Source organism: Rattus norvegicus, chromosome 17 (assembly GCF_021556685.1).
Source record: "Rattus norvegicus strain SHRSP/BbbUtx chromosome 17, alternate assembly SHRSP_T2T, whole genome shotgun sequence".
NCBI lineage: Eukaryota > Metazoa > Chordata > Mammalia > Rodentia > Muridae > Rattus > Rattus norvegicus.
This window is the reverse complement of record NC_141550.1, coordinates 32,813,955-32,835,189: the sequence shown is the minus strand read 5'-3', so window position 1 is coordinate 32,835,189 and position 21,235 is coordinate 32,813,955. Positions and strand designations below refer to the sequence as shown.

Here is a 21,235-nt window from a genome sequence, read left to right as displayed (position 1 = left end):
TAGGGATCTAGGGTAATTCAAGCATTTGGGCTAATAGCCACTTATCAATGAGTGCATACCATGTATGTCTTTCTGTGATTGGGTTAGCTCACTCAGGATGATATTTTCCAGTTCCAACCATTTGCCTACGAATTTCATAAACTCGTTGTTTTTGATAGCTGAGTAATATTCCATTGTGTAGATGTACCACATTTTCTGTATCCATTCCTCTGTTGAAGGGCATCTGGGTTCTTTCCAGTTTCTGGCTATTATAAATAAGGCTGCGATGAACATAGTGGAGCACGTGTCTCTTTTATATGTTGAGGCATCTTTTGGGTATATGCCCAAGAGAGGTATAGCTGGATCCTCAGGCAGTTCAATGTCCAATTTTCTGAGGAACCTCCAGACTGATTTCCAGAATGGTTTTACCAGTCTGCAATCCCACCAACAATGGAGGAGTGTTCCTCTTTCTCCACATCCTCGCCAGCATCTGCTGTCACCTGAGTTTTTGATCTTAGCCAATCGCACTGGTGTGAGGTGAAATCTCAGGGTTGTTTTGATTTGCATTTCCCTTATGACTAAAGATGTTGAACATTTCTTTAGGTGTTTCTCAGCCATTCGGCATTCCTCAGCTGTGAATTCTTTGTTTAGCTCTGAACCCCATTTTTTAATAGGGTTATTTGTTTCCCTGCGGTCTAACTTCTTGAGTTCTTTGTATATTTTGGATATAAGGCCTCTATCTGTTGTAGGATTGGTAAAGATCTTTTCCCAATCTGTTGGTTGCCTTTTTGTCCTAACCACAGTGTCCTTTGCCTTACAGAAGCTTTGCAGTTTTATGAGATCCCATTTGTCGATTCTTGATCTTAGAGCATAAGCCATTGGTGTTTTGTTCAGGAAATTTTTTCCAGTGCCCATGTGTTCCAGATGCTTCCCTAGTTTTTCTTCTATTAGTTTGAGTGTGTCTGGTTTGATGTGGAGGTCCTTTATCCACTTGGACTTAAGCTTTGTACAGGGTGATAAGCATGGATCGATCTGCATTCTTCTACATGTTGCCCTCCAGTTGAACCAGCACCATTTGCTGAAAATGCTATCTTTTTTCCATTGGATGGTTTTGGCTCCTTTGTCAAAAATCAAGTGACCATAGGTGTGTGGGTTCATTTCTGGGTCTTCAATTCTATTCCACTGGTCTATCTGTCTGTCTCTGACATGCCATTTCTTACAAGCAGATATTCTCTACTCGTTCCCTCAGCTCTGTTAGCCATGCCTACCTAGCCATTCAGAGATGAATGAAATAATTTATGTTGGTTGTCTGGATGCACCGACAAATAATACATGCTAAACAAGGAGAAAGGCAACCAGGGCTGGATTTTCACGTGTCAGAGACATGAAGTGTCATACTTCATCCTTTCCCAAAATCCACAACTCCAGTTCCCCCCTAGAGCATGAGATCTGTGATCTGGCCGAATCATTATGCTACCACAGAGGTCAGTCAGTGTCCAAGCCACTTCCAGAAAAGGGAATTCCAAAATGTTCCCAAAATGCAACTAGTCAGCAAACCTTTGCCTACAAGCTCTGAAGTGATGAGGGTGTCTCTCTCCTGGTAGACACTGGCACTGTGCCCTGTAATACTGTGCATGTGTCCCTGAGGTCCTTCCTAGGCATCCTCATTTCATCTAGGTTTGCTCTTCCAAACTGGGTCACTATGTCTTACAGAACAGTAATTAACCCTTGTCAGCTGAGAGAACACACTGACCCAGTAAATGCTCGAATGCCTTGAGGTGAGGCCCCTGCCATCTTCTAAGAGGATCTGCTGAAGTCATTGTTTTCCAGAAACTCAGTTTGGTGTGGCTAACAGTCTGGACCAAAATACAGAATATCACAGTTTCTACTTCTTTTCATTTCCTCTGCCAAGGTTAAGAGCACAAACTATTGCCCACCAGAAGCAGCAAGGCAGATCCTGGCAGAATAGCCTGGTTCAGAATAGAGCTGGGAGCCTCTGGGGGTTTGCATGCCTGGCATGTGTGTGAGATAAAAAAATAAAAAAAGTTATTGTCAGCCCTTGAGACTAGAAACATTAGAAAACAAAAGGTGCCAGAAGACCCCAAATAAACAGCCATGTGCAAGAAGAATTAATCCTAGAGAGACTATCCCTGTAAATCAGTCTCATGGTCTAGATCAGTGGTTTTCAACCTTCCTATGCTGCGACACTTTGCTACAGTTTCTCATGGTTGTAGTGACCTCTAACCATAAAAATTATTTTGCTCCTACTTCATAACTGTACTTTTGATACTGTTATAAATCGTAACATAAATATCTCACCTGGAACTCCCAAAGAGGTCAGGACCCACAGGTTGAGAAATGCAGCTCTAAAAATCATTGGCTACGTAGCCATCTTCAGAAATTTTTTGTCAAAACATTGCAATACTTAATTGAGTCCTTACTATAACTCTTCCTTCCACAGAGAGAATGCAACTACAGCAACCTGACAAGCACATAGTGCTAGAAAGAGCTAGAAACTCAGATTCAGCACCAAGCAGCCCTACATGCGAATTTCTTGTCCCTGTTCACTAGCCTAGAAACTTCAAGCAAACACTCTCTTCTCCTTGTTGGTGTAGACCCAGAGCCAATACCTTCCTTGGAATAACTCATGAGGATTGAAATATGTGAAGATGAGCATATTGAATAGTACACAGTCACTACTCATGAGTGACATCAGTCATTGTGGACATTTTCGATTGTTTCTGACACTTTGTTCTGCCTGTGCCAGCTCATCCCTCAGTGAGACTTTGGAGACCCTAATGGTAAGTAGTCTTCAGTCAGAGATCTACCCACATCCACCCACGGCTGTTTCGCCATTGCAAAGTTACATGGCCCTTAGTGGTAGTAAGATGTTCTCTGAGGCTTCTCCATGCTTTCTGACACAGCGCTGAGTAGTATTGGGGATTTCCACAAAACATAATAAAGCTGTTTGATCTCTACATCTCCTACCACCCGGGTCTAGTCGTTCTTCAGAAGCTGGATGGTGGTGCACTGCTGTAATCTCAGCAATGGGAGGTAGAGGCAGAGGAAGGTGGATCTCTGAGTTCAAGGCCAGCCTGGTCTACAGAGTGAGTTACAGGACAGCCAGGCCTACACAAATAATCCCTGTCTCAAAAACATAAAGATTAAAAAGAACATCAAGAAGGACCCACAATTGTCTGGAAGTGACTTTGTCACAAAGACAAACTAGCCTCTTAAAACCACAACTGTGGGGGTTGGGGATTTAGCTCAGTGGTAGAGCGTTTGCCTAGCAAGCGCAAGGCCCTGGGTTCGGTCCCCAGCTCCAAAAAAAGAAAAGAAAAAAAACAAACAAAAAACCCACAACTGTGTATGTGAACCCCCCCTCGCCCCATGTGCTTCTGGAGAATGTGAGTCAGGCTCTGCTGGAAATGTACCACTTTAGAGAATACCCCAGGGGTGCTGTCAGCAGCACTGTGATAGGACAGGAGCTTGCCTTCTTATCTATACTTGCCATCAAGGCAAACAAATCTGTAAACACTTATGAAAATCCTCTCGAAACATACATTTGCTTACCTTTTAACCCAGTCTCCTGGTGAGTAACCGATGTCTCTGGTATCTCTCGTGTGTGACCCAAAACTTCTTAGCAGTCTTCATGCCCTACTCAGCAATTTTCTCTCCAGCCTCTGTGATCAGCCATGCAGTGTCAGGACAGTAGCTCACCCAGACCTCTCAGTGTCTCCCAGGACCCCTGAGCACTCGCACAGGTCTCAGTGTTGAAGTCCAGAGATTAAACTCTCTCACACCCTCCCGCACACACCCTTGCCAATGAGAGGCCAGTTTCTCATACACCTTTCCTGTGGGAAATCAGGCAGTTCCCAATTTCAGATTGCTGCTTAGGACATCCCTGGACTATGGTCCCCTGTTATGGCACACCCATCTCCAATCCTCATTCCTTGTTCCTTCTCTCAGCACCGTTGGCTCTGTACCAGTGAAACCCAGACTCACAACAATCAGTTCCCCCAATCAAAGTCAGTAAATGGGTCGTGAGAGCCTCCCATCTGCCTGTTTGCTATTTTAAAGGTGGGCAGGGAGAGCTGGGCTGTGATTGAGATGTTTGTGTCTCCTGACATTTCACTGGCCAGTGTAGACAATTAGTCAGGAACTTTGATAAAGGGTGATTCCCTAAGCCTGGGGTGCACAGCCACAATAATTCTCCATCAATGATGAAAATCAAGTTTTGCTTTACTTCCCTTCAAGGGCTGAGACAAGAGAAGCCCAGAATAACCGGGTCTCATTTGGCCACGAGCCAAAGTGTGGCCACATCAAAGCTTAGAGGCTGTCACCACACCTGAGTTTAGATGCCTGAAGTAGCTCTGAAAACATAGTTTCCAGAAAGTTGAGACTAAAAGTCCCACACTAAACAAATATTTTATCTCAAGAGAGAAGGTTGCCTCCGAGTAGAGGACATGCAGTGTGGCAGGCCGAGGAAAGAATACTAATTCTACAGCTCTCCAAAAATAAACAACAAAGATTGAGCAACGAATACTGTGCTTTACCAAATATACAAAAGCTCTTGGGAACACTCCAGAAGGACAAGGGTTACCTGCAGACTTGTACAGAGAACCAGACTGACGGCCTGCATAGCTCAGAACCGCTTCTGGGAGGACGCCTACGCACAGGCTTATCGGGCATACCAACAAAGTTCATGCCAGTGAGGACTGTGCCGTGGTTTCAGAGAAATGGAGTTGACAGTAAGATACATGCAAGCCTGACCGCATAGCTCTGGCGAAAGTTGCTAGCAAAACAACGCCCTTGGTTCTGCACAGGTGTAGTGAACGAGGACAAAGAGATCTTTCTCCCCACTGTGCCTAAGGTGTGGAGCGCAGGTGGGGAAGTACCAAGGGTCTGGAGGCAGGAGGCTCTGACTAAAGGACTGTCCTCAAGTCCCCAAGTCCTCTGCACTCTGACTTCCAAGTCTTACACAATTAGTCTGATCTAATGAGAGGGATTAAAAACAAAAGAGTGGGTAAGTGCTTCACAGAATCCACTTTAGGCCTAGTCTCTGAGCACTAGGACAGACACTTGGGTTTGTTTCAAAGGCCCTATGTTCACAGCTAATATCAGTCTGACTCGTAAAAGATGGAAACACGGTCATTTTTCAGGAAACACAGAAAATTGGTTCCAGGAACCCCCATGGTCTCCTAGAGTCCAGATTTTAGTGTCAAGCCTGTTTCTGATCTCTCTCTCTCTCTCTTTCTCTCTCTCTCTTCCTCTCTCTCTCTCTCTCTCTCTCTCTCTCTCACACACACACACACACACACACACACACACACACACACAAGGACTCCTTAAATAAAAAGATCATTCTAGAAGATTTATGCCAAGATGCAAAGTGGAGCAGCTCATCTGCCCAGGACACTATGAATGGAATTACAGCAAATATTCCAAGATTTCAAGGATACTTGGGTTCCTTGCATACAATGGGACAGTATTTGCATAGAACCCACTTGTCCTATATACTTTAAATCAATTCTAGGTGACTTACAGTGCCTAATACAAGGTGAATGCTGGGCATCTGACTTGCTATATGGTGTAAGAAAGACACCCAAGGAGAAATGCCAACATGTGTTTAATATAGATGTAATTATTTTTCTAGAGTACTTTTAATCCACTATCATTTGAACCCATGGATATGTAGGCCTGACAACATTTAAGCAAATTTAGACTATAAATATCTTTTATGTTATCATAAGCACTGCAGAAACATCCTTGTCCTGTGGTTGATGAAAAGGCTATTCTTGTCTCCTTTGAGGAGACCCAAGGCTGCATTCTCTCTGGACAACACCACTGAACGCAGAATTATTCTGAGTGTAACCTTGAAAGTAACATGTGGATTGATATAACTTGGGCTGGCCTCATTCCTGCTGGTCAACTTTTTCTTGAGCAAGATTAAAAAGAAAAAAAACTTCCCACTTAAAAATATTTTTATTAGATTTATTTAGGAGGGTGGCACACACATGCCAAGATCAGAGGCCAACTTGTGAGAGTTGGGACCCTCTTTCCCCCATATGAGCTCCAGGGATCAAACTCAGATTTAGGCTTGGCTGCAAGTCCTTTCACCCACTGAACCATCTCTCCAGCCTGGCATCCCATTATTTAATAGAAGCCGCACTTCATTATTACAACTGATATTTTGACAAGTACATGTCTAGAAACAACGGTTTCATTTGTATAGATGGATTAAAGCTGCTCGAGTCCCAGACTCCATGATAATTAGAAAATTCAACAAATCTTCTATTTTATTTAGGAAAATGGGCCTAATAAAAAGATCAGGAATTGAAAACACAGGAAGAGTTCAAGACCACTCATTGGGCTCACTCGCTCTTATGGTGCAAGTCTCCCCCCTAACATCTTTACAATCAAAAGAGTGAATGAAAAGCCAATCAATAGTCAGAAAATTCTAAGCCAACCGGCAGTCAAAACATTACTTTCCGGGGTTGGGGATTTAGCTCAGTGGTAGAGCACTTGCCTAGCAAGCGCAAGGCCCTGGGTTCGGTCCCCCGCTCCAAAAAAAGAACCAAAAAAAACAAAAACAAAAACAAAAACAAAAACATTACTTTCCAAATAGGACTATCTCGTTGGACTACTATGATACAATCTCCAGGATATTTTGTAAGGAGAAGCATAGAGGGCTATAACTGTGACAAATATTTGACACTACGCACCGGGAAGTATTAATATGCTGTATTTCCAGGACATTTTAAATGCACTATGTTATAGGATAAATTCTGCCATCCTCACATTTACTCATATTTACATATTGATGTGACCTAACCCCCAGCACCTGATAATTCGACCATAGGAGACAAGGACACAAGAGATGTAGTTACGTTAAAGTGAGGTCGTTAGGACAGGCACAGTGGCATGTACCAGCACTTGGAGGCAGAGGCAGGTGGATCTCTGAGTTTGAGGTCAGCCTTGTCATAGCTAGGGCTACACAGAAAGAACCTGCTTCAAAACCAAGTAGGAGGGTGGATCTGTGGACTGAGGGTGGACTCTGACCCCGTGTGATAGAACAGGAGATGGGGACACAGACACACAAAGGGAGACCCAGGAGCAAGACACCATCTGCAAGGCATGGGCCAAGGCCTCAGGAAAACCAGCCCTGCTCATATCTTGATCTTGGGCTTGCGGCTCTCAGAACTGAAAGAAAAATAACTGTTTTTCAATCTACTGGTGCTGTGGTATTTTATGTGACAGTCCTTGAAGACAAAAAACAGTTTCCCATTGTATAGATGAGGATGAAAACTGGCTTTCCTGAATATGCCTCATCTCACAGCTTTGACTGTAAGTCCAGGTCAGTGGCTGCTTAATTATGAAACAAACTGGAGAAAGATAAAAAAAAAAAAAGAGGCAAAACAGCAGCCAATGTTAATTGAATATCAAGCTGGCAGCTTAGTCACTGGAGGCTAATTATCTCAAATCACTTCAGATTTGGCAATTGGACCATGTGGCCAACGGGATCTAAGCCCTAAGGGCCAAAACGTGGGGAGAGAGAAAGAGGCTTGGCACCACAAACTCAAACTGCTTTCAGTTATCACATTGCTACCGGTTTAATTGGGATGGTTTCCTGAAAATAATAACAGGTCATTTAAATAAGTAAAAACAAGTCTATGAAGTTTCCAAAGAACTAAGAATGGTATTCTACTCAGAATTGAGATTTTTATACACAAGAATAATAACGTGGCAGTTACACAGAGGTGATAGTTGCCAGGAACAAAAAGAGGACAGATAAAATGAATAAAGATCGACTCTGCAAACCTGTAGTTGAGGTACTATCCTAGTCACTCTTCTATTGCGTGTGACTATTATGTGTGTCTACTATGAGGAGATGCCATGACCAAGGCAACTCTTAAAACTGACAGCATTTAACTGGGGGCTTGTTTACAGCTTCAGAGGTTCAGTCCATCATCACAGTGGGAATCATGAGAGCACACGGGCAGACATGGTGCTGAACAGTAGTAGCTGAGAGCTTCATCCTGATCTGTGGGCAGAGAGAGAGGAGAGGAGAGGAGAGGAGAGGAGAGGAGAGGAGGGGAGGGGAGGGGAGAGGAGGGGACAGGAGGGGAGAGGAGGGGAGGGAAGGGAGAGGGAGGGAAGGGAGGGTAGGGAGGGAGGAGAGGGAGGGAGGAAGGGAAGGCCTGACATGGACTCTTAAAATCTCAAAGCTTACCCCCTTGTCTGGTGACACACTTCCTCCACTAAGGCCACACCTCCTAATCCCTGTAATCCTTCAAACAGTTCCACTCCCTGGTAACCCAGCATTCGCATATAAGAGCCTATGGGAACCATTCTTATTCAAACCTCCACAAATAAAATGTATGGGTTTTTTCCTCTAAGAAGAAAGCTTAGCTCTAGAAACAACTATCTCAGAATCAGTGAACATGTGTAGGAACCATATTTTAACCTAAAGCCTATTTCTGGTAGAAGCTAACTGTAGCTCACTGAGTAACGCGTTTGACCCACAGACATGATGGATCAAGCATGAGTTCCCAGCCACCTGATCCTTATTAGTGAGTTCCAAGCCAGATGAGGGATCCTGCTTTAAAAACAGACAAGGTGCGTGGCAGCTGAAGGGCCGCACCCAAGGCTGACATCTGGCTTCCATGTATGCACAGGCACTCACATACATATACCTGTAGACACATACATACATACTGTGTGTGCATGTGTGTGTGTGATGAATGAATAAATAGAAAAGGTCCTGAAAATATCAGGTGTGAGGCAATAAATGTAAATGCACCCTATAGCATCTTGTCATTAGAAACCCGTGAAGGTTTAAATGGATTTATACCACATGAATTCAAAGCCTCCTAGCACAGGATGATGCATTTATGAATGTGTATGTATGGCATATATGTATTGTGTGAATATGCATGTGCGTGTGTGTGTGTGTGTGTGTGTGTGTGTGTGTGTGTGCAGTCAGTTCTTTCTGTCTGCTGTGTATTATAGGGATGGATATGGATTGGGTCACTAGCCCTGCATGGCAAACACTTTTACCAGGGAGCCATCTTGCTGGCCCCACATTTTTATCTTTAATAGAAGGCTTATGCTTAAATAATATAGAGACTTTATTATTTGGATTTTTAATAAAGTCTAATATCAATGATTCTGAATTACAGTAACCTTACAGTATCCTTGGGGGAAATTGGCTCCAGGACCCCTCAGATAGCAATGTCTAAGCATGCTCAGGATGCTTACATAAACGGCACTGTGACTGCACATAAATGCATATATCCTGCTTATACTAAAATCACCTCTGGATGACAGATAACATGTGATACAATGCCAATGTGATATATGAACTGTCGTTACACTGTTTATGGAAAGGTGACAAGAGAAAGGGCTGCATGGGCTCAGAACAGATGCAAACTACTGAAATACTCTCAGGCCAAGGCTGGCTGACTCTGCAAACGTGGAGACCACCGGTATGGAGGCTCACCGTAAAAACAACAGAAACAACACAAAGTTCAGCTTCAAAAGAACCTAACAGGAAAGGCTGAGTGTTGGTGGTGCACGCCATGCTCCCAGCATTCAGAGAGGCTGAGGCAGGAGGATATGGATTTAAGACAACACAGATTACAAAGTAGGACTCTGTCTCAGAAAACGTTTAAATAACTTGGGATATATCTCAGTGCCAAAGTGCTGGCCTAGCATGTGTAAGTCAATCCCCAGTACTGTGTAAGGGGAAAAAATCAAAAACAGAAAATGGGGTGGGGAAGATAGAAATGAAATGAGGTGGTCACAAACTGATGAACGGTGATCTAGGAGGTAAATGCCTGGTATTTGAGTATGCTGTCCTGGGCACCCTCTCTCATTCTACTTTGGAATATGTTTCAAGTTCTTCATAACAAATAAATAAATGAATTCTTCATAGGTGATAGATGGATGGATGGATGGATGGATGGATGGATGGATGGATGGATAGACAGATGTTTGAAGGATGGATCAGTGTGCCCAGAGTCAAAGCTAGCACTCTATTATAACAAAGCAGCCCAGGGCCTCCTTTCGTCCCTGAATAATACCTTCCTACATCAAGCTACGCCATAACCCTTCTTACACGATCTGCTAAGTATGTTTTATCCCTCTGGACAACCCAACTTTCAAGTCCAATCAGGTGTTCAAGCGAGAGTCTTGTGACTTTCTCTTCTGGAATACAGGATGGTTTGCTGCCCATAGATCAGGGGTAAAATGGCTGAAAAGAAATTCTCATCTACCCAGGGACTTTGTTTCTCTTTCCCAGTTTTTACCTGGCAACCTTGCCTGGGTTAGCACCAGGAAATTAGCTATCAGGAACTCCAAAGATAGTCTCTCCCACCAAAATCACCTCTCTAAATTTGAACACACAAAAAGCACCCAAAAGAGTCTAAAATCTGATGGTTGAGAATATTACTACTATTCAATATTAGTATTATTTCTATGTGTGTGTGTTTGTGCATGTGTGCATGCAAGAGTACACCTGCAAGGGAGTGTGGGAGTCTGAGAGGGCCTATGCATGTGTGTAGACGATAAAGTTCATTTCTTCGGTATTTGCTTTGTTTGACTGTTATGTTTAAGACATGGTTTCTCACTGGCCTAGAACTAACCAAATAGGCTAGGGGCTGAGCCCTAAGGAACCACTGCCTCTGCCTTCCAAGTGCTGGAATTAAAAACATCTGATTTTAATCACCAGACCGAAATTTATTTTCACACTGGTTTGGGGAGTTGGACTCAGGTCCTTGCGTCTTCACAACTGAGTCATCCTCAAGTCCATGAAAACACTCTTCTGGAAGGTGAAAGTCACTTACCTCCATTGAAAAGTGGGTCTCTTCCCATGATAAACATGAGGAAAAGTCTGGCTTTTAATTTGCTCTAGAAATAGCAAGCTCAACCTTTAGGAATTTTAAAGACTAGAATTAACTTATTGCAAAGATACTCAAAAGATATCTTGTTCTGCTTTTTAAAGTGAAAGTTTAAGGAACATCAGACATTAGGGGAACTGGACTAAGATTGAGAAGAGAGAATTCTACAGATCTGGTCAGGTTTGAAGGATGGATCAGTGTCCCCAGGTTCAAAGCTAGCACTCTATTGTTATAAAGCAGTCCAGGACTTCCTTTCATTCCTGGATAACGCCTTCCTACATCCTGCCACAGTCATTAGTTTTTTGTCTCTAAGGTACGGAATCAGGTCACTCCTTCATCCATCTCTAACCTCTGTCCTGCCCTAGAAAATCTATTTTTTGTGTTTTCTCAACTTACCTCAGCTGTTTTCTCTCTTCTCTGTCGTGCTTAGGCCTGCCTCTCTGCCACTTGCCCTGTGCAATACCCAACTAGAAATAGGGTTCATGTAGCCCAGTATTCTTTGTTTGATGGGTCCCCAAGAGGCTTCCTGCTGTAGTGGGTGGACATGAATCACAAACTGTAGTTTGCATCTGGTCAATGACCCTGGCCACATTCCAGGATTCTTTGATTCAACCATGCCCATCCCGAGGACCAGAAAGAGACTGATCAAACCAGACAAGACAAACCAATGAGCGTGGTCCTATTGAAATCCCTTTGAAAAGAAGCAGGGGGAAGGATGTGTAAAACTACCTGGGTCTTACCCACTATTGCCACGCCCACATCAGTCTCCTAGATGTTTTCAAAGTCTTTGGCACCTACAAAATAAACCATCCCTCCAGACTAGAAAGATGTGGGTTAGAGAACAGAACCAAGTACTGCCCTTCTTCACTGTTTTCACTAAATCGCATTAGCCCTTTCTTTCTGCCCGAAGCATCTACCTTCTTAACCACATTATACTACACATTTGAGCCCCAGGTCTCCACCAGAAGGCTATTTTCAGCTTACTTTCCCTTCAGACCCAATGGACTATCGGCAAACGTTAAAAGGAAAGAAACCCAGCCATTTCCATAACACTACGTGGGATTCATGTCTAGAGAGTACAACCAGACTCTCGGGGATCCATCAAACCAGAAGAATTACTAAGCTAAGTGAACCCAACTTCTAGATGGTGGGTCTTATAGAATGCAACAGGCAAGGAGGCATGCCTAAAAATGGTGGAAAATACAGAAAACATTTAGACGGTTCCATGGTCTATTTTTTTTTTACTACAACTCTGTTCGTTATTCTAATACATAGAGCAAGTTGTCAGCATTTCCAACGGGAGTCTATTCTAGTCTACTAAGTCACCTGAGGTGTTTTAGAGATTAATTTCTCTCCTTTCTAGGTTAATATTTAGGAGCAGGGCAGGGAAACACTAACCCACTAAGAAAACAACAGTGATGTCAGGTAAGTTCCTGTTGGTATCTACAGATTGTGCCTCACTTCCCTCTTCCTAAAACCAGGTCATGGAGGAAACAAGGCTGCAGAGATGTGAATGTTTCCTCTACATAGCTTAGCCACTCATCTTGCTGAAAATTAGAGGGCAAGAGAAGAAGCAGCTAATAGGTCTTTCTCAGCCTCCGTTACTTGGTCAGGCACTAGCTACAAGCATTTATCAATCCATCAATATCACAATCCCAAAAAGACAAAGCTAAAGAGGAGGCATTTTATATATGTGTGTGTGTGTGTGTGTGTGTGTGTGTATGTGTGTGTGTGTATATATATATGCGTGTATATATATATGAGTGTGTGTATATGTATATGTGTATGTGTGTGTATATATATGTATATGTGTATGTGTGTGTGTGAACATGGAAACTTGTGGAGAAACTGGAGGTTGGAGGCGAAGGGTTGGTGTCTGTTCTTTTAAACCTTTAAACCCCAACCTCAAGGATGTGGGGATAGAGATGCAGAAAACAGACATCTTCCTTCTTGCTGTTTTCCTTTAACATCCACAAAAGGTGAATGATTCTCCAGTGACAAACAGCTAAAAACAGCAGTACTAAAATCAACTGCAAGAGCATAGAGCGGTTTTATTTCTGATTTTTAACTTAGGACAAACTTTCTCACAGCATGTGGCATTGATGAGGGCAAGAATAGGAGATTCCGCCATGAAATCAAGACAAGACTCCATCTTGATGGAATCTGAATCCTAATTCGCAGGGTCCTTTTTCCCTTTCCAAATAACTGGACCTGGCCATTTTCCTCCTGGAGTCCTCCTCTCCAACGTCCTTGTAGAGGGCATAGGCAGCCCCTTACCTAGCCAACCTCCCAAGGAACTAAGTAGAAAAGGTTGCCCCCCACCACCACCGCTGAGAATTGTGCATCCCCCCCCCATCCTCTCCAGAGGTTCGAAAGCTCCAAACCCAACTGTCAGCTTAATAGGAATGAGGAATGGGCATTTCCTCACCTAACCAAGATCAAAGTAAGGAAAATATCTGCTGCAGCTAGTGAGAGGGGGCATGGATGGAGTACAGGACTGGGAGTGAGGTGGGCTACCCTACCTGGCAGCTCTGGTGCTTCCAGGCCTGGAATTTCCCTATTGTCTGAGTCTCAACCCTCCTAAACGTATCTCCTCCATAAACCAGACATAAGTCCTCCAATCCTGCTCTGCCTACCCTCAGAGTTCAAATAAGGACAACCTTCATTAACAATGTCTTTTATCCCTGGCCAAATCAATGCTTTGTCTCCATGTGCTGGGCTAATTTCTCATCCCAAATCACTTCCCTGGCCAGAACCTGGGGGGACCATGCACTTGCGGGCTAGACTAGAGGAACCCCTGGAAAGCGACTGTTTTCTGAAGGAACACACCATGTGGTAAACAATGTGTAGTAGAAAATATCAGATTCCTCTCTGGCTGTCATGGTGCCCACTGCATTCTGAACGCCTTTACGGCTTCTTGACTGAAGATAAGAGAAGCCTGTGTATGTTTTCCACACAAATGGTGGAAAGTAATAAAATAAACTTCAAAGATGCGCTCCCACATACTCTCGGCCTCTGCGCTATTTGCAACAAAAGCAGGAAGAAGGAGGAAGCTGGTGTGGTAGGCATAGGGTCAGAAGTGCACCCTTCCTGGTGCAAGGCCCCTTTCCTTGGAGAATTGACAACTAGTTGGCGCTGGTCCTGAGAGTTGGAGGAGTCGTAGAAGGGACCTCCTTTCCTGTTTGACACCCGTGCCACTAAAGGCAAGGCAAGTTCTAGAGTACGCTTGGAGACAAATGGCGATAAACATGCCTTGTCCTTGCCCCAGGCCCCAAGGAACACACATTCTCCCATAATGTTGAATGCTAGACCCCAGCACTGCATAGCTATGGGTTCTGCCCATGTAGGGACTCAAGTGCAGACAGAGCCAGGCTCCCCTCTCCCAACGTGGTCTCCCCGCAAAAGTATGGGGCGTTGCCTCCTTACCTAGAGCCTCCAGCCAGGTATGACAAAATAAAAGTGAAAGTCGGAGGCTGGCTAAGGAGCAAGAAGTACACACGGTCAAGCAAAAAGAGTCATACAATTTCAAGCTCAGGATTTTTACTTGTTACTAGGGGGAAAGTTGGCCACAGAAAGGAAATAAGAGGAAGGACACGGAAATAGGCCAATGCAAAGGCTATTCCACCTGGTTTCGGCGATTCAGTCATCACCAGGGGTTTCCTTTTCTAAGAATCTTGGCTCCCGCTGCCAAAAAAAAACAAAAAAACAAAAAAACAAAAAACCGCACGCAGCAAGCAGCAAGCAGCTCAGGACGGTGGCCCAACCAATGCAAACACCAGTCCCTCGGCCCAGCTCTTTTAGGTGTCTCCCAGGAGCGTCATAACGTGTCAGCTCTACAGGTACTCCAAAACAATCGTCTCCGTGAGTCCCGGGTCGCAGAAAGCCACTCGGTGGCCGCGGGAAGCCAGAAGCTCCTACCTGCGCAGCGGGTCGGGCGGGGCAGGCGCACAGGCGCGCACATACGCGCGTACACCCGAGCCGCGCGCTCGCTTCCTATTGGCGAAATCGAAAGGGCGGGGCCGGCCAGACCCAAAACAAACAACCTGCGCCCAGGGAGCCTCTGTGGCCGCGCCGCCGCGTGGCCCGGGCCTGATGAACGCCGTGGGGGGAGCCGCGGCCACCTCGGCCACCTAGTTCCCCCACCCCTTGGCCGTGGGCGCCCAGGCCCCGCCCCCGCGGAGCCGCCGCAGGGTTATATTGGGCCGGACCGAAGGTGGAGGCGAGATTCTGCTGCGGCCGGCCAGCGCTGACATGCTGCCGGGGAGGCCAGAGGTGGCAAGGCGGCTGCGGGTGCGGCGGCCTCGGAGACTCCTTTCTATGGGCTCTCGAGGCTGAAGACGTCTTATCCTCAAAAGTAGCGGGTGCCCCATCAGAGGTCAGCTCGGTGTCTAAGACCTAGACATCCAGCGAAGGAACACTTTTGGACGCCTGGACGGAGAGCAGATGCGCTGGCTCTTTCCTCCCAGCACGAAATTCTAAGGCTTGCGTGTCCTGGCCCCCGCTTCGCAGGGTGGCCCCTCATTCCTCGCTTGTCTTCCGCCCAAAGTCTCCAAACCTCGGAGTAAGGACAGCATTGCACCAACTTCTACTACTCCACTCCTCAGTTCACTCAACACTCACAACCCCTCCAAAGAAACATTCCAGCGGAGGACAACCTTACGGAAAAGCGTCTCTCTCCGAAAGACGCAGGAGCGGTCCTTCCTGGGAGAAGATAGCCTGAGCGGGCCACGGGATCGCCACTCGCTTCCTACGACCTCGCAGGAAAGGGGTAATAGCGCCGGACGGGAAGCACCAGAGCCGGCATGAAATTGGAGGTATTTGCCCCACGCGCAGCCCACGGGGACAAGATGGGCAGTGACCTGGAGGGGGCCGGCAGCAGCGACGTGCCATCTCCGCTGTCCGCGGCTGGCGACGACTCCTTAGGCTCTGACGGGGACTGTGCAGCCAACAGCCCGGCGGCGGGCAGAGGCGCCGTGGATCTGGAAGGCGGCGGCGGCGAGAGGAATTCGAGTGGCGGGGCGAGCACCCAAGACGATCCCGAGGTGACCGATGGCAGCAGAACGCAGGCCTCCCCGGTGGGGCCGTGCGCGGGCAGCGTGGGCGGCGGTGAGGGCGCGCGCAGCAAGCCGTACACGCGGCGGCCCAAGCCCCCCTACTCCTACATCGCACTCATCGCCATGGCCATCCGCGACTCCGCGGGCGGACGCCTGACGCTGGCCGAGATCAACGAGTACCTCATGGGCAAGTTCCCCTTTTTCCGGGGCAGCTACACGGGCTGGCGCAACTCCGTGCGCCACAACCTCTCGCTCAACGACTGTTTCGTCAAGGTGCTGCGCGACCCCTCGCGGCCCTGGGGCAAGGACAATTACTGGATGCTCAACCCCAACAGCGAATACACCTTCGCCGACGGGGTCTTCCGCCGCCGCCGCAAGCGCCTCAGCCACCGGACCACAGTCTCCGCATCGGGGCTACGGCCGGAGGAAGCCCCACCCGGACCTGCGGGGACCCCGCAGCCCGCGCCCACCGCCGGCTCCTCCCCAATCGCGCGCTCGCCCGCTCGCCAGGAGGAGGGCTCCAGCCCGGCGAGCAAGTTCTCCAGCTCCTTCGCCATCGACAGCATCCTCAGCAAGCCGTTTCGCAGCCGCCGCGACGGCGACCCGGCTCTGGGGGTGCAGCTACCCTGGAGCGCTGCTCCCTGCCCGCCGCTGCGCGCCTATCCCGCGCTCCTTCCCGCGTCGTCCGGCGGTGCCCTGCTGCCGCTCTGTGCTTACGGCGCGGGCGAGCCCACGCTGCTGGCGTCGCGCGGGGCCGAGGTGCAGCCCGCGGCGCCCCTGTTGCTGGCGCCCCTCTCCACCGCGGCCCCAGCCAAGCCATTTCGAGGTCCGGAGACCGCCGGCGCGGCGCACCTGTACTGCCCCCTACGGCTGCCCACGGCCCTGCAGGCGGCCGCGGCCTGCGGTCCGGGTCCGCACCTGTCCTACCGGGTGGAGACGCTGCTAGCTTGACAGGAGCTTGGAGCTCTGCTGGTGGGTCTAGGGTGGAGTTGGGAGCACCTTTTGTCATGGAGGGCACCTTTTGTCATGGAGGTTGGAATGCGGGCTCCAGGGCTGTGCACTTTCCACCTTCCCCGAGGAATAGAGATTTTTTTTTCAACTCTCCATCAAATGTGCCTTAAAGTTAAGCATTTTGTCCCAAGTGTTTTAACTTAGTCCAGAATAGTTCCTTTGTCTTTTCTAACTTTACAGAGGATCAAAGCTGTTCTTTTCTATTTCATGGCCAGGCCTGTACTCTCCCGCAAAGAGGCTTTCCTCTCCCTCCTATTGTGTTGCACCTTCTGCTGATTTTTCTTCCCCACCCACGAAAAAAGAAAAAAAGAAAAAAAAATGAACATCAGGGAACCATTCCATGGGGATAAATGGTGACTACTGTTTGGGGTTTTGAGACTCCGCTGGGTGTAAATGTGTGTCTTTCACAGGAGTGACTGCGTGTGAGAGAGCTGTCAATCTTCCAGTCATTTTCTCTGCTATCAACCAATGCTTCACTGTGCCAAAAACAAGGGGAAATGTTGTTGGGTTTTTGTAATTAAATTATTTATATATTTTTGAAACCTGAATTGAAATGTTGCAGGCAACGGCTACAGCTTTATTAGTGGTTACCTAACTGTGGTCTTCTTGGGCCGAGCAATTTCTTTAAAGGAAAAGTTAACATATGTTTGTGGGGTGCCAGGGCCACCACCACGTGAAACCAAGTGTGATTTTTATTTTAATATTATTTGTGTCTGTATATATATTCGTGTATAAATTTTATGAAGCCCAGGCATACTACTTGTTTTTTTTTTTTTAATAAAATTCACAATTGATCTACAAAACACTTTGTGGTGGTAGATTGGGGTAGATATTTTTGCTACTGGTCCCCCTCCCCAAATGGGTTCAGAGTTGAGTATCAAAAAAAAAAATAGTCCTTCATACTGAGATCAAAATTTGTGGTTTCATTTTCAGATATTGCTTTACAATGTTTAGGATGAGTCTTCCATTAATAGGGTTCCCTGGACTCAAAAAACTCAGGAGTTGGGTTCCCTAGACTCAAAGACATTCAGGAGTTAGCAAAATACACAGACATCTGCCTGTTCTCTCCTCCTAAGAACCTTTAGCAGGCCAGGTGAGGTACGCAAACTGCTTTTGGTCTGGTGGACATTTTCAAGTCAGTGGATTGATGCTGGAAACTTGATCTTAGGGTAAAAGTTATTTGACACATCAAAAATGCCTTCAGGCAATTTTCAGGGCAACTTGAATGCCCGTGTTTTTATGAAAACAAAGCTACCTTTTCGTGAACTAAAACATTTGCTTGTGTGTGAACACTTGTGTGATCGAGGTAATTATTGTAAACATGGACCTGATTCCCTGGTAAGTTCCAAAGCAACAGGTCCCTAACATCCATGCATTAGAAGAGTTCAGACAGAATATCTGGGCCTCCTTGCCAGCCTTCCCACACTTAGGTAAATAAAGCCCATCTTGAACCTGACAGAAAGCTGACCACGGGATCTTAACATTTCCAGAAGAAGGCAGTGAGTTTGTTAGAGGATGCTCCTTTGGGGACAGGGATACAAGAAAGCCTTCAGTGAATGGGGTTCTAATTACTCAGTATTATTCATAAGAATGTTAGTAACTAGGTTGGGTTGTTACAAAAGGTAGACAAAGCTGAAGCAAACCAAACAGGAAAGAGGAGGGCAGGCTCCCCTCCTGGGAATTATGTTCAACTGCAAGCTCCTGCTTCTGAGAGAGCAGGAGTGTTTAGCTTGCACAACCACCTCTGCTTTCTACCTGACTTCTCTCCAGTTAGGCACGTTATCTGTGCAGAGTGCTGCTGCCTGTGTTCTGAAAGCCAACATCCGTGTGCCCACCGGTCCTTGCTCCTTTTTCTTCAGATGGCATGTTCACTACCATTTTGCTGTTCACTAAAATCACCGTTTATATCAAAGAATACAAAAACCGATTTAAATGGGAAAGGTGTTTTTAAATCACAGCTGTCTCTCCTCCCCTCCTAATAAAGGCAACACACGGCTCCCTCCTAAGTCTTAGGGTTTTCAAAGGAATTGTTGAGAGTCCTGGACTGTGAGTTTCGGTCTCAGTTGGGCTTTTCGTTGTCAGATCTATATCCTCTACTTTGCAGTGTGTATTTTCTGGGTGCTAGGCCTCCAGAGAGAGAGAACAGCTTCACTGGGGATGGGGGAGGGGGGCTGTGCAAAGACTTTTATTTCAGACCACATGGCTTCAAAAGATAGAAACACTCGATGGCCTTCTGTGCTGAAGCTGGAAGGACCAAGTCTGAGCTCAGCATCTTTGAAGCCTTCAGACTTGTTGCACCAGCTCTGGCTGGTGATGAACTTGATCAAGGGTAGTCCAAGAGCATCCAGTGTTCTGGAGTCTCTGCTGCTTGAGTGAGGTGGGCAGGGGAAATCCAAAGCCTCCACTTCTGAATAAACAGCCTCCAGCTTTTTCTAGAACTGAGTCAGATTCTTGACACTCCCACCCCCAGTACCCTGCAACATACACAAAAGCCAAGCTCCCCACCAGCAAATAAAGACTCTCCTAGAAGCTCAAGGAAGCTTTCCAGGGTTAGCCTTGCTGACCTGTGAGCATCAGTGAGTAAATCCTACTGTGTCCGCTCTCACCCACTTTGAAGTTTCACAAGTTACATTCTGGGAATGTATATCCACACTCAACATACAAAACAAATTCACAGACTGAGATAAACTCATGTCTTTGGATCTAAGAAAGGACACTCCCTTTATATACAAGGAAACAGTGGCCTGAGGGCTGTCTTTAAGTGTCCCACTCTGAGTGACAGGTCGAGCTCTGAAACCCAGAGACAGCAACTCCCAAGTCAGAATTCTTTCCACAATTATGCAGATATTTCAGACCCAGACGTACTTCAGCCAGGACTTAGCTGAACCACATGAAATTGTCTCAGTTCACTTTTATGACAAAGATGATCAGATCTCCCAAGTGTCAAGTGGTTTCTCTCATTACCAAAACCTTACCCTCTGCTCCTCCCCAAACTGTCCTTTTATTTTATTTTATTATTTTTACAAATTGGCTGCTGGAACTTTAGACCAGCACTTCACCCCCTTACGCATGCTAGTGCCAGCACTCCCTTCTACAGAGTCCCATAGGTACATTCCTGCAGACTGCAGGGAACAGAATTCTACTTGGAAAAGGATGCCTTCAAGGACCTGCCTGTGATGCAGAGCCCCTCCTAACTGTTTTCCCATACCAGCTATCAAACAAGCAGACAAACAAACAAAAGCCCCTTGTTCTAAGTAGAGAAGAAAGCAGACTGTCTCTCCTTTATGTTCAAATTTTAGCTTTAAAAAGCTAACTCAATCTATTTACATTCACATTACGGGGAGGGGTGTTGACTGTCACCAAATGTAAAAGGATTTTGCTTCTCTCTGGTACTGTTTTATTGTAATTCTTTTGACCACAATAGCTGAGCTTTGCTTCAGTTCTAGAAATTAGACTCCGAGAGTCCTTTTGTAAATATGCCGTGCCGTCCAACACCACAGTCCTTCTCTCTTAAGTTACAGACTTTATAGTCCCCTAATGAGACCATTAAACTTTTGTTGTGCTTTAACAACGTAATTTGTTAATTCTTAATGTTGTCAACAAATGGCCCTAATAAGTAGATTCCAAGAAGATCATGATCAAAACCATAAAGCAGTAACTCGCCCCAGATTCCAGGATCTCTTTCAACTTGGCAAAGATTCCAGGGTCACGAAGCACTGATGAGTGTACCATTCTTGGCCCCTATCTTTTCAGCATTATTGAGATGGGCGAGTGACCAGAAGCAAATGTCATGCCTGTCACTGGCCAACTCCTGCGCAGACTGGAAGAGAACTGCACCAACCTTGGCTCTGGGAACCTACAGCTAAACATAAACATCCACATGGACCATACTTTCCAGCCTGCCCTAGACCTCTTTGCTGCTGAGGAAGTTCCGCTTTAAGAACATGCTGTAACTGAGCCTTTTGGTCACATCTAGTCTATGATCTAATATACAGATTCATATGTTTGTTGCTTCTGATAGCCAGTTTCTAACCATTGGGGAAAGGTGGGAAGATTTTGCAATCTGTCTATTAAAACTTGAGAGCCTCTCTCTCTCTCTCTCTCTCTCTCTCTCTCTCTCTCTCTCTCTCTCACGCACACACACACACCAGGCAAAGCCCACTCAAAAAGAGCTTAAACAAAATGCTAAGAAGGGTTACCCTAGGGAAGGGATCATCCCCGTGGGTTTCATAGAGTGAAAACTGGGAGAGTAATATCATGAAAACTCCCACGCAGTGTCAAAGATGACAA

The 21,235-nt window shown here is 46.3% G+C and overlaps 1 protein-coding gene and 1 long non-coding RNA gene across 2 annotated transcripts in view; one reads left to right on the top strand and one right to left on the bottom strand.

The window, feature by feature from the left end:
• LOC148000111 (uncharacterized) overlaps positions 1-4,010 on the bottom strand; it is a 29,113-nt gene extending 25,103 nt beyond the window's left edge. Inside the window, exon 1 of the long non-coding RNA XR_015641269.1 lies at positions 3,553-4,010. This is a non-coding gene — a long non-coding RNA (uncharacterized LOC148000111). The remainder of the gene's footprint in view (positions 1-3,552) is intronic.
• An 11,106-nt stretch (positions 4,011-15,116) lies between these two features.
• Positions 15,117-17,750, top strand: Foxq1 (forkhead box Q1). Its single transcript, NM_022858.2, has one exon. It carries the CDS (start codon positions 15,683-15,685, stop codon positions 16,883-16,885), a length of 1,203 nt encoding a protein of 400 aa, NP_074049.2. The 5' UTR covers positions 15,117-15,682; the 3' UTR covers positions 16,886-17,750.
• The last annotated feature ends 3,485 nt before the right edge of the window (positions 17,751-21,235 follow it).

Excerpts from the sequence above, each read along its gene's own strand:
- Foxq1 (NM_022858.2), top strand. The coding sequence starts at position 15,683 with ATGAAATTGGAGGTATTTGCCCCACGCGCAGCCCACGGGGACAAGATG.